At 35.6% G+C, this 14,687-nt stretch overlaps 1 protein-coding gene across 1 annotated transcript in view; it reads right to left on the bottom strand.

Annotated features, from left to right (window-relative positions):
- Window positions 1-14,437, bottom strand: part of Smp_121940 (hypothetical protein) — a gene marked incomplete at both ends in the record, with an annotated part of 48,506 nt that extends 34,069 nt beyond the window's left edge. The window contains 4 exons of the mRNA XM_018795047.1: window positions 3,052-3,094; window positions 4,989-5,096; window positions 14,005-14,268; window positions 14,366-14,437. Of these exons, the coding sequence (XP_018649398.1) occupies window positions 3,052-3,094; window positions 4,989-5,096; window positions 14,005-14,268; window positions 14,366-14,437 (487 nt within the window). The remainder of the gene's footprint in view (window positions 1-3,051; window positions 3,095-4,988; window positions 5,097-14,004; window positions 14,269-14,365) is intronic.
- Between the last annotated feature and the right edge of the window lie 250 nt (window positions 14,438-14,687).

The raw sequence follows: 14,687 nt of genomic DNA, 5'->3' as shown, positions 1-14,687 counted from the left end.
GGAGTCCCACAATAGGACGAAACAGCCATCCATTGCTTCCAGGTTTTCCATGGTGGTCTAGATTCAATTGACTCATGATTTCAACTATATATAAAAATTACTAAAATTCTCCACAAACAACCCCCTATTAATGTGGTGTGGTCTACTTATATCTATATAAGTAGTATATGGTGTGGGTCAGACATAGAATGTATTTTGCCAGAAGACCGATGAGGAAAGAACTGAAATGAAGCGCAATCGTCTGGAAAATGCATGAGCAATGGAATAAGAGAAGAAACAGTGAAGATTGAAACAATTGGTTGTTAATTTGCAAATTGACTGTTCATTGTTTGGTAATCAGAATTTACTGAGATAGTCTGTAATCTTTGCTTAAATACATTCGATTGTCCCCAACTAGTGTTTTGTTCACTACATTTGGTGTCGCTGCCAACCAGGAGGAGGAAGGGTGCTGTTCTGCGGACGCCGCTGCGGGTCTGGAGTGGAGGTGCTAGTTGGGGCAGTCTGATGAGGAGAGGTGGCGTCGAGTGGAGTGTTCTGGCGGGGCGGCGTTGGCTGTGGCGGGTGCTGTCGACAGAGAGGAGCAGTGGGACGTGCGGCTTCTGGGCGGACATCGGATGTAGATGGCTCAGCAGGCCGGTGGAGTACGGGTGTTGAACGTCCCAGGTGCCGGGTGGATGTGGATGTTGGTGCCCCGGCAGGTCGACGGAGCTATGGAGGTCAGCGCGCCGCAGACTCGACATTCTGACGGAGAGTTTGGCACAGACTGCAGTGAAAGAAGATAGTGGCGTGGCGAGCAGAACCACCGCATGGTCGAATGCTTTAAAGGGGGGACGAGTGTGGTGTGGTCTACTTATATCTATATAAGTAGTATATGGTGTGGGTCAGACATAGAATGTATTTTGCCAGAAGACCGATGAGGAAAGAACTGAAATGAAGCGCAATCGTCTGGAAAATGCATGAGCAATGGAATAAGAGAAGAAACAGTGAAGATTGAAACAATTGGTTGTTAATTTGCAAATTGACTGTTCATTGTTTGTAAATCAGAATTTACTGAGATAGTCTGTAATCTTTGCTTAAATACATTCGATTGTCCCCAACTAGTGTTCTGTTCACTACATTTGGTGTCGCTGCCAACCAGGAGGAGGAAGGGTGCTGTTCTGCGGACGCCGCTGCGGGTCTGGAGTGGAGGTGCTAGTTGGGGCAGTCTGATGAGGAGAGGTGGCGTCGAGTGGAGTGTTCTGGCGGGGCGGCGTTGGCTGTGGCGGGTGCTGTCGACAGAGAGGAGCAGTGGGACGTGCGGCTTCTGGGCGGACATCGGATGTAGATGGCTCAGCAGGCCGGTGGAGTACGGGTGTTGAACGTCCCAGGTGCCGGGTGGATGTGGATGTTGGTGCCCCGGCAGGTCGACGGAGCTATGGAGGTCAGCGCGCCGCAGACTCGACATTCTGACGGAGAGTTTGGCACAGACTGCAGTGAAAGAAGATAGTGGCGTGGCGAGCAGAACCACCGCATGGTCGAATGCTTTAAAGGGGGGACGAGTGTGGTGTGGTCTACTTATATCTATATAAGTAGTATATGGTGTGGGTCAGACATAGAATGTATTTTGCCAGAAGACCGATGAGGAAAGAACTGAAATGAAGCGCAATCGTCTGGAAAATGCATGAGCAATGGAATAAGAGAAGAAACAGTGAAGATTGAAACAATTGGTTGTTAATTTGCAAATTGACTGTTCATTGTTTGGTAATCAGAATTTACTGAGATAGTCTGTAATCTTTGCTTAAATACATTCGATTGTCCCCAACCAGTGTTCTGCTCACTACATTAATAGATATGTTGATTTTTATTTTTTCAATGTTTCTTCAATTGAAGTTGAAATTCATGTTTAATGAAGTAAATTTAAACTTAAAAACCTTATTCAATGTAAAGAAAAAACAGTGTAAAATCTAGTTTTTTCATATTGAAGATCAAAATACTTAGTAAATGGTATTAGATTAGATAAGCTTCTAATATAAAATTGTAGTGTTATATCTCTTCTATAAACGTGTTTTTTCTGTAAGCTTTTTTTAACAAACGAATTTCTTATAACTTCAATAGTTGAGATCATGAGTCATTGAATCTAGAGCACTATGGAAAACCTGGAAGCACTGGACGGTCGTTTCGTCCTAGTGTGGTACTCCTCAACAGTACGTACCCACCTCGCGAGATTCGAACCCATGGCCTATCTGTCTTATAACTGAAAAAAGTGGCATTTCATTTATTTATCTTAATCACTCTATCTAAAATTGTAGGTTTAATGATTAACGAACAGGTTAACATTACAAGTGGGCAATAAATTAGTTTGAAGAAAAAACAAACAATTAATGTTTAATAAATTATTTAGAGTCATATTTATTTGAGAAAACTAATCGATTAAATTGTTTACAGTATTTATTACTTCATATATCCTTTTTAAAACAAACTTCGAATAACATGACACTTTGTAAATGAATATTCCATAAGTACGAGGATAAAAAATGTATTTGGGTCACATACACCTAATGTATGGTTATATCTTGGAAAGTTACAAAAAAAATCATTTGATATTGTTAGTTTGAATCCTCCCATTGATATTTAGGGTTGCAATTGATCAGTCTGTTATTGACATATGTACATCCTGCGCCGATTGTCTAGATATTGCTTTAGGTTCGAGTCTCGGTGCGAGCATCAACTCTGGGATAGAGGTACATCCAGCTGACGAGCCCCGAATAGGATGAAACGCGCATCCTGGATTCCACCGCTAGCCGCCATTCATCTTTGTACATAAGAATGTTTAAAGTTCAAGGATAATTAAACTAATACATAGTACCAATTAATGAAGTTAGTAATCATCAGTCTAAATATTGTGAGAGCGTACAGTCACAATGACCAAAGTCTGTGAGTCAAAATTTTATATATATATATATATATATATATATATATATATATATATATATATAATGAATTAGGCACAACCAATTAACAAGGTTTAAGATAAACGTCACATAATAATCGAAAAGTATGATATATACTCACCTTTAAGCTGTTTACTAATTTTGTCATTTAAGTTGATCCATTGCTAAGCAAGAAATAAGAAAAACGAGTGTTATCAGATAGTAAGTGGTTAAAAGTATTTGAATTAAACGTAACATAATTTAAAGCGAATGGTAGCTTAAGAATAAGATATATGGACTGAAGTTAAACGAACTAATAGTATAAACAATAATGACAGCGAATGCAAAAGAATTGAAATATTATGAAGCGAAATCAACGCAAAAATCCATGATATTTACAGGTATCCAGGAGAAAGGCGACTGATAGTACGTTTCAAGAAGAATCACCGGTATAACACAACAGACTGGGTTACTATTCCCAAACTTTTAAACATGTGGACCACCATACAAACAGTTGTGATTGTTTTCTTCGAACAGATGATTGAAGATCATTTTTAATTGACTTTTGATTCCTATCTTTAAAATATTCAGTGATATTTCTTTACTTATTTTGATGTAAGAATATGTTGCAAATGTCACATGAATAATTTAGAACTAACAGTGGATATAACAAAAAATCAATATATCCATTCTCATGAGCTGTTGCAACTTGAATGTATTGACAATCAATTAACCTTTTTCTCCAACAATTTGGCAGTTTTATCATGATCGTCATAAATCGAAACATTAACAATGCTTGTGATTAGAATAGGTATATACTTTACTAAATAAGCTGTTTGGTTGACTAGAAGTAATTTGTTAGTAATATCAGAGATTCATCTGAATCTTTACAACCATTGCTTTATTACTGACTTAACCTGGAAACACTGGACGGCTATTTCGTCTTAGTTGGTGGATCCAGAATTCAAAGCCATATAATTTAACTTCTAACATTAGATACCCAAAGCATTTTAAACAAAATACATAATACATTTTAAGAACAAAATACATTTAAAGTCACATGGTGTTCAAACATACAGCTTTTGAGGAAAAAACAAATACTGAGTGTACAATAAATGTATCAATACGAAATAGACAGTAGAAAGTATACATACAAAACACCACACCTCAGAAGCAAACTTTTGTTTTAAATCTTTGTTCAATCACATGATTTTCTATTAAAAAAGCAAACAGAACACAAACCATTCACTGTTTAACATTTACACTACTTAACTCATGAAGTAATTACAATATTATTTCGGTTGGAGGAAAGTCGGTTGATTGTTAAAAGTATGTTTCACATTATTAAGGTCTTAACACTTTTCTTCTAATAGACACAGGTCCTTAATGTTTCACTCTTTATTTCTATTGAATTTGAGTTTGAATGTCATTTTCATTTGTTTCTACGAAATCATTCCATAAAAACTAATAAAATCTTTTCTAACGTATATAACACTTCTTGTAAGTGATTCTTTTGAAACTGAGTAGTTCTCTTGATACATTGTCTTATATAATTTCTATTTAGTCTATTAAGCGTTTTAAAAAGCAGAATTCAAGTATTACGTAGACTTTACTTATACCAATGACTACAAATAATAGTGTTTTAAAACTTCACCGGACTGGTAAGATATTTCAACTTTCTTGAAACATTTTCAACAGGTTAACTATTTTCAGAGTTATCTTATTAAACTCTATCAGTATACCAAGTATTTGGGTCATTTATATTTTGGAAATAGTTAATCCATTGACAGAATATGTTCATCTATTTTATTCTGATACTTATGATAAGATACTATGAAATTAATGATCTATGAAAAATCGTTATGAAGGGTGATTACATATATTCACCTTGAAATTGCTAAACGATGATTCTAGGATGAACATTAATTATCCTCAACGTAATAGTCGCTGTGTCAACAATTAGTGATCAATTATGAAAAAACGATAAACATTGAAAGGTTATTGTCAATCATACATCTATAATTAATCATGAAGTTTTTTTCAATAAATAACAAGTTTTAACACAACAAAACCACTTACATTCATACCATTATTGTCAGAATAACGAAGTCCAAAATAAGATATATATGGGAGAACATGAAGACGTTCACAGACAACTTCAAGTAAACATCTTCCAAATGCTTTATTCTAAAGAAGAAGAAAACATTTAAAAAGATTTACTTTTTCGGTGTATGTCCATGATCATGTAATAAAAAGATTTTATTAGCATATAAAAGTTACGTTTAATTTAAAGACAACTAAGTGATTGGTACGAACAGAATTTCTGAGCTCTATAAGAATTATAGTTTAGTTGTTTAGGTTACATTCAAACTGCTTAATATTTCAAACATAATTTGGCAACGCTACTTATTTGTTATTTCACAGAAAGTCTTCAAACCATTATTGCAGAACTAGAGATTTGAAAAATCTCTTGAGTCAGCATATGATTCAAGTTGGCTGGTAGCTCAAACTGAGCAACCTTTAACAGTATGTATAAAGCAACTATGTTTTCCAAGCAGTAGCTATCATGCATCATTAAAATAATATTTCATATGATAGTCTGGTGAATTAATCAGTATATGTTTCTATCTAGGGTGTCTATTTTTTCTTACATATTTACAAAGGAAAAAGACACTTGAATATGTAATCTAAAACATTGAACCAAAGGTTTAAACAAATTATGCGGCAACTAATCAATAACTGGTATTCATTATGTACTTAATATTTAAACAGTTTGGTATACTTTGCAACTCTTAAAATCGAATTTAAAACAAGCCAAGTCTTGTTTGGCGTGGGTTGATTTTTTATAAATTGACTACTTGCATAACACATGACTATGAAAATTACTTACATACTGAGACATTAAGTTAAATAAACACCTACACAATTTCATTCACATATTTTATGAATGAGTGTCTTCAAAAATTTCAAATTACATTGTACATATCGAAGTTCATTTAAAGTTTACAGATTTTTTTTTCAAACAGTGTTATCTTAGTCACTAATAGTTAATGATTATAATTAACATATTTGCAAATCAGTTTAGACCATAACGACTTTTAAATAAATCTAAGATAACAAATAGATACTACCGTTTTTCAAAGTTGATTAAAAAGAACTAAATCACTTTTTTTACGTGACCACAATCCTTAAAACTTGTACCAGACAATACTATTATAAATCATTATCATTCTATACCATCCAAAAGAGCAATAATCTTATGTCTAAAGAAGAAATTACCAAAACAAATCATATCAAGCCAAATAATTAGTATGTAACATTGGAACTAAATATTTGATCTTCGCATGATACAATGTGTTATCAAACTTATTTATATAGAGTCAAAAATAAAGTTTAACTTATCAAATTCAGATCGATAATACCACTTCTAAAAAATTTCAGTATAATAAATACTTCATCCTGATTATAAACTTACACCATGCCAATATGATAAAACTTCATCAATAATTTATCATACAGTTGCATTAATAACAGTATTATGAATTTGCATACGTATTTATGAAATAATATCATAGCTCAAATGGTTTCCATATGCTTTGTAAAAGGTATTTTACCAATCTTCTCTCTAAGAAATGATTTGATTTCTAGTATAAGGTTTTACATAGTTCAGCGTTTTAGAATATGTGTTACAACCTTCTGATGAAATGGTTCACTACCCAATAACATGTAAAGTAAAAGAACAGCAAAAACGTAGTGGGCTAGCTTACATTAATGAAATAAAATGTGGCTGAATATTATTAGCGTACTAGTGTGATTATCGATTTGGTGACCTACTTTTCCAACTAACTGTTTGATGATCTCAATGATGTGAGGTATTAAAGAAGTTAGAAGATGATATAATACATCTAGATTGACCTTATATCGCTTTTTAATTGATAAGCTTCATTATGTAGTTCAATCACAGCAGAAGATATTGAACAAACCTGCTACATAGCTTCAAAGCATAATTTTACATATCAATAATATTTTCTTGGTTTTGAAGTTTACTGATCGGTGAAACCTAGACACAGTATTAGCTAGAAGCCTATGTGATATGAATGCTTCAGTTTTTCACATATAGGCTTTAATAGTAACCTTATGAAAAATCCAGAAGGGAACCATATTATGCCTATAAAAATGAGCTTTTGTACCATTTTTGAAAATGAGAACGATTACAGAAATTTGATTTGATACAACAGTGTGCTTATTGTTTAGTAAGATGCATAGTAGTACTGAGATCGGTTAAAGGGTTATTTAAGTTAAGTAGTGTGAAAATGTCGCACCGATCTTGTAATTATGTAGTTATTCTTTATTTATAACACTTCATTTAGTAGCGCTTCTATCGGGTGATTGCAATTATATTTGAATGATTTAATTAAAATAGTAAGTTATATACGATGTATTGATCACTGCAATTTTCCAGAACAATGTGGAATATGATGCATTGATATGCAGCTCTTCTAGAGCTTCTGCCGGTCCCAAACCCGGGTAAAGGAGGAGGGTCGGCATGGGGTCAGCAACCCCATCCCGTGGAAAACTAACCCGCTAACCAGAAAAAATAATCAAAATCATTTAAACTCTGTCCTGGGAGTTGAAGGAAGAACTATGACGCCCCAGGATGAAAGTCAGGAGTGTCCGGACAGTGTGGGAGACCGGGAAGACCAGTCAAATAGCAACGGAAATGAGGCGATACAAATTGGCAGTACTTGGAATCAGCGAAACCCATCAGACACAAGCTGGACAGCAAAGGTTAGACACGGGAGAGATGCTTCTGTACTCCGGTCACGAAGATGAAAATACTCCACACACTCAGGGAGTCGCTCTGATGCTGTCCAGAGAAGCACGAAATGCACTTGTAGGATGGGAATCTCATGGATCCAGAACTATCAGAACATCATTCAAAACAAAGAAGGAGGGGATCACAATGAGTGTTATCCAATGTTAACCAATACACGAATCAACGATAGCAACGACGACGACAAAGATCAGTTCTGCTCGAGGCTGCAATCAATCCTAGCTAAGTGCTCAAGAAGGGACCTCACCATCCTGATGGGAGATCTAAAGGCTAAAGTCGGAGTGGACAACATAGGATAGGAAGATATAATGGGACGATATGAACTGGGGGAGGGAAATGAAAATGGGAAGAGATTCGCAAATCTGTGTGCATTCAACAAATTGGTTATAGGTGGCACACTATTGACCCACAAACGCATAAATAAAGCTACATGGAACTCGCCGGACCACATCACAGAGAACCAGATAGATCATATTTGTATCGACAAAGAATTCAGAAGGACAATGGAAGACGTGAGATCCAGGAGAGGAGCTGACATAGCTTCAGATCACCACCTGGTTGTGGCTAAGATGAAACTAAAGCTAAAAAAAACACTGGATAACTGGATAAAACAGTATTACAAAGGTTCAATACAGCCTTCCTTCGAGATACTGACAAGCTCTACAATTCAAGATAACTCTCAACAACAGGTTACAGGCTTTACAGCATCTACTGAAAGAACAAGAAACTACGATGGAGGATAACTGGAAAAGGATAAAAGAAGCACTAACTTCAACGTGTCAGGAGGTTCTGGGTCCTAAGAAGCACCATCATAAACAATTGATCTCTATGGGAACCCTGAACAGGATTGAAGAAAGGAAGAACAAGAAGACAGCAATTAGCAAGAGTTGAACACGAAAGGAGAAAGCCAGGGCACAAGCAGACTACGCAGAAGCAAACAGGCAAGTGAAGAAAAGCATCAAAGCCGACAAGCAGAAATACATGGAAGAACTAGCGACAACGGCAGTGAAAGCTGCAAGAGAAGGGAATATGAGATAACTATATGAAACGACGAAGAAACTGGCAGGGAGATATAGCAAACCGGAGAGACCAGTCAAGGATGAAGAAGGAAAGATAATCACTGAGATTCAAGAACAGAGGAAAATATGGGTAGAATACTTCGAGGAACTCTTGAATAGACCAGTCCCATCCAATCTACCGGACATCGAAGCAGCACACACAAACCTTCCTATAGATGTCACTCTACCAACGATCGAAGAAATCAATTGTGACCAACAGACAAATCAACAATGGGAAAGCAGCAGGACCTGACAATATACCAGCTGAAGCACTAAAGTCAAACATATAAGCAACTGCAAATATGCTTCACCTTCTATTCAAGAAGATTTGGGAGGAAGAATAAATACCACTGACAGACTGGAAAGAAGAACACTTCATCAAGATACCAATAAAAGGAGATCCGACCAAATGTGAGAATTACAGGGGCATCACACCGTTGTCAGTTCCAGGAAACGTTTACAACAGTGTTGCTCAACCAGATGAAAGACGCAGTAGACGCCCGACTTCGAGATCAACAGGCTGCATTCCGTAAGGATCGGTCGTGCACAGACCGAATCGCGATGCTACGGATCATCATGGAACAATCAGTTGGATGGAACTCGTCACTATACATCAACTTGATTGACTATGAGAAGGCATTTGACAGTGTGGACAGGAGAACATTATGGAAACTTCTTCGACACTATGGAGTTCCTGAGAAGATCGTCAACATTATCCAGAACTCATACGACGGACTACATTGCAAAGTCGTGCATGGAGAACAGCTGACAGATGCATTTTCAGTAAGGACCGGAGTCAGACAAGGCTGTCTACTCTTCCCCTTCCTCTTTCTTCTGGTGATTGACTAAAGATTATGAAGACCTCGACATCTGAGGGGAATACGACGGATATCTCAGAATCGATTAGACGATTTGGACTTCGCGAATGACCTAGCCCTCCTACACACGAACATATACAGACGAAGACAACTAATGCAGTATCAGCATCAGCATCTGCATCAATAAGCTTCAACATACACAAGGGAAAAAGCAAGATTCTCAAATACAACACGGAGATCACCAACCCAATCACACTTGATGGCGAAACTCTGGAAGAGGTGGAAACATTCACGTACCTGGGAAGCATCATTGATGAACAAGGAGGATCGGATGCAGATATAAAGGCGAGGATTGGCAAAGCAATGACTGCATTCCTACAACTGAAAAACATATGGAACTCAAAACAACTGTCAACTAACTTCAAAGTGAGAATCTTCAATACGAACGTCAACACAGTCCTACTGTATGGAGCTGAAACGTGGAGAACTACTACGACCATCATCAGGAAGGTACAAGTATTTATAAACAGCTGTCTACGCAAAATACTCAACATTCATTGGCCGGATACTATCAGCAACAGCGTTTTATGGGAGAGGACAAATCAGCTTCCAGCTGAAGAGGAAATTAGGAAAAGACGTTGGAAGTGAATCGGACATACATTGAGGAAATCACCAAACTGCATCACGAGGCAACTCCTAACATGGAATCCGAAAGGGAAACAGAAAAGGAAGGCCAAAGAACACATTACGCCAGGAAATAGAAGCAAATATGAAAAGGATGAATAACATTTGGAAAGAACTAGAAAGGATTGCCCAGGACAGGGTTGGATGGAGAATGCTGGTGAGTGGCCTATACTCCTCCACGAGGGGCAACAAGCGTAAGTAATTAAGTAAGATATGTTAGTTCAAGTTATTACAGAGTAAAGGGTGGGTGCTTCTACTCTTATACATAATAACCAAAACGTATTGGTTTAGATCTTTAACTATTAATTTCTGTTACATCTAGGATTCCAGACGTTAAAACACCTACTCCTCTTAGCTTATATCTCACTTTAGTACTGATTGCAAATCATTACAAGCAATACAGTTTAGTTGTTATAAACTCATATAAGTTGTAGATACTTTGTTTCTTGCAGATGAAATATTCATCATTCGATTTGTTTATTCTTACTGGATGATAAGCTGAATAAAACAGCAAGCAAATCCTATTTTCAACAGTTTGATTCTATAGGCGTATAGCAGGACAAGTAAGAAAATTTGTTCCGAGGTTACCGACTAGAAACTGTTGTATGTAAGTCAATATAACATCAGCTCTTAAAATCAATCCTTTATTTAGATAAAGGTATGTCTTAATGCATTATCTTTTGCATGGTTAGAAAGTTTAAATATCATGCCAGACGTTCTAGAAAGTTCCTCTAAAGTCAATTAAAGATAGCAAAACATGAATATCTCCACTCCTTTTACATATATATATATATATATATCTACAAAAAATTAATTTATCCAACTTTTTGATACCAGTAGAATGTATTAGGTTATTCGTCTTAATCACATGTTGTCGAACTAAAAGTATAATTAACAAAATAGAAATCAGGAATTGTTTCTCTGTTACGTATCGACTTTAGATAAAAAATAACACATCTTAAAAATTTATTTAGTTTGATTTTACGAAATAAATTAAATTATGAAAATTTTGTTTTAATATTGATAGGTATATTTTGTATAGAATATTAACGATTAGTCATATTTTTTCATCTGTAGACTCTCCTGTCAAATCGATGCATACCTCGATGAGTCTCATTACATACTTCAGTATTGAAATGTTGAAATAAGACTATTGATAGACAATAAACTATTAGTATTAGTAATTTTACCGCTGTTATCACTATATTACGCTAACAAATTTTGTCGATTGGATTGATGAATAATTAAGTGAAGTATGTCACCTGATCAATTATTCATCAAAACACCCAACAGAATATTAAATAACAAACAGGAGTGGTAAACCTGGATTAGTATGTATTACATATAAAACCGTAATAAAAGTCTCATTAATATGTCTCCACCCTCCTAAACGATACCAACTATGTTACCTCAAAAAACCTGTAAAACGTTTGTTTCAAACTAATCTTTTATGACGAAATCGGAGATGAGCAAGACATAGTACAAAAAATTATTTACGAAAACATACTATTTTGATATTCTAATTTCTTAATGCGACAGATAGAAGAGGTTGAGGAAAAAAAGTTAAAATTAAAAACATTGGAAGAGTTCACTTAATATAGAAGTTGACTAGTGCTCAGCATCTTGAGAAACGGCATTCGATAAATTGCGTTTCCAAACTATAGGTAAATCAGCAAGGAACTTTAAGCTCCTGTGCTCTTCTCAGTCAATAATTTCATAAAGTAATACCACACCTTGGTTCAACTACCCTCAGTCTTTTGGCATCATACTTTATACCAGACTTTATTAATCACTAAATCTTCACAGAATTAAATATCAGTAAGAAATTCCCTAAGACATTTGTAGTACGAGGTAAGTTTTATATTCCGTCCGAAAGGTGGCGTAATTATTCTGATGCCAGGAACATAGGCAAGCATATCATAACATCAAAGAGCGGTCACATCATTAAAGTTTCGATTTTCTGTAAATTGAACCATACTAAAAAGTGCTGAGAAAGATAGGTTGACATATTATCTAACATTAGTGAAGTACATAAAGCGCTATGATCGAAAAACTAACTGGTACACGTGGAGTGGGTAGTTTAATAACTGCGGGAATATCTTTGAAAATGAGAATTCTGAAGTCAGAGCAAAATGATTTCATTATTCCTCCTCTAGCAAAATTATATGAAACAATCCCAAGATAGAGTCTAAGCCATAGAGTTTAATCTACTTGTTTTCGGGTGAAGAACTGACCTAAAATAACGATCACGATTAGTGAACCAGGAAAACAAAACATATGAGGATCAAGAAGTGAAAAACACTAGTGTTTCTTTAAAATCTGGCACTTGATAAGTTTGTTTTGGTTCAAACAACTTCAGCTCATAGCATTAGTACTATCACGCATCACTGTCATGATACTGATGCTGCTAAATTATCAAACCAGACAAAACCAATGAAGGACTCGTCGGTTGTTGTTTGATCTATTGAATCCTTAATAACGACTTGGTTGACTCCCATTGCCGAATTAGTTCAATCTGATCGGTTGTTAAAGTATTTGAAAATATTGTTCATTGTTCGATCTTGCGTCACGTGCAGGGAAACTATTCTTCTCTCGAAGAATGACAGAACTTTATGACTAATTGAGGTGCAGACAGGGATTTAGAAAACCTTAGACATAAACAGCACAAACCACAATAAGACGTTTCACAAGGCCTAATTGTTGAAACTTTGTACAATTATACGGATCTTTTAGACCGAGCTAGTATTAAATAAAGAACTGAACATTATTTTTATAACAGTAGATAAATAATTCCTAGAAACCACTGGACATTATCAAGTCTTAAGCCTTTTTCTCCTTTGGGCAAATGAAGGTAAAAAGAGTTATAACACACTCTAGTTAGTCACCGTTTTATAAATAACGAACGGCCTGGGAAAAATCTGTGCAGTTCATATTATCACACTTAACATCAGCACAGTGATATGAAGTCAAAAAATATGAAGATTAAAAAGTCAGGTTTACAGCAACAACGACTGTAGTGAATTAAATCTGAGAAATAGTTTCCAGAAATAATCGATAGATTGCATTGTTCTAGTGGATAGCTGCTGGATATACTTTTTATATACTTCCACTCTTGTTACTGATTGAGAGTAGCCTTATATTTTACCGTTTCGTTCATTTGAAGACTACCTTAGCATCAGATTTCATGCGATTTTTTAGATAGAAACAAACTAACCATGTGAATGTTTTCATTATTTGCAAGTTGAATACTGACTCTTCCAAAGACTTTTCACTGTCTCAGTGCCTGGTAAGAGCTTGTTCTGTAAATATTCTCGGACAAAATTCAACCATCGGCAAAACTAGCCATAGCTTTCTAGATTTTCGTTTTCCCCAAATTGGGGTAATTTACTTGAAAGACAGTGGAACAAATTCTATGTTATCGTGATCCATTCTACAACAATGTACATTTTTAACATAGACTGTAAAATGGATCCATCTCTAACAGAAATCAAAGATGAACTCCTTATTTTACTCAGACAATATTGTATCAAAAAAATACTTCTAAAGTGAACTAGCTATCAATATTACTATGAAAATTTGTGGCTTTGAAACCACAATTCTTTACCATGATTCAAATTATTTTATATTTAGAAAAAAATTAAATTCTTAACTACTCATTAAAATGGTCACCTTTATAAATCAAAGCCTAATAAGTCACTTACTGATACTGAAACGGACATGCAACGATCATCCAACAAGTGCACACTACAAGGCATATCAGCGATGTTCATATTGCTTCCAAATAATCTTCCTCTGTTCGGACCCAATAAACTTAAGATAACCGATTTTCTACTCGCACTATTTTTGTCATTTTCTGTATCATGAGACTGGCTGGACTTCCGAGGTAGTGACATTTCAAATCTGAAACGTAGTATGGTTATGTTCGACCTTTGATTATTTTGTGACCAGCTTGTCCGCACGTTTCGCTAGGGAAATATATAAAACGCAGTATATTAGAGGATCTTATAGAAAAAGAGGTGGAAAACAGGCCAACAAATCAATTAACAATTAAACTGAACTTACATTCAACAATGTAGACTGTCGGTGACAAATAACAATGACAGTCAAATGTGACCAACATACATACAACCTTGAAAATCATCCATTATAACGATTCCAGTAGTTCACGACACACAGCTATATTTTATGCATTATGTGTATTTTAGGAGTAAATATAATGCTTTTTAGTTAGTTAGCGAGTGAGTCAATACGCGGAACCTGTACGTATGTACATTCAGCCCAAGTTGCCATGCCCCATTGGCAAAAAGAGATGTCGTTTTTAATCCGTATACCAGAGTAATGGAAGTAATAACAGTATCAATGGTAACGGAAAAGATAAGGCATC

The sequence above is a fragment of the Schistosoma mansoni genome, chromosome 1 (assembly GCF_000237925.1).
Source record: "Schistosoma mansoni strain Puerto Rico chromosome 1, complete genome".
Taxonomy (NCBI): Eukaryota; Metazoa; Platyhelminthes; class Trematoda; order Strigeidida; family Schistosomatidae; genus Schistosoma; species Schistosoma mansoni.
This window is presented reverse-complemented; position numbering and strand designations above follow the sequence as displayed.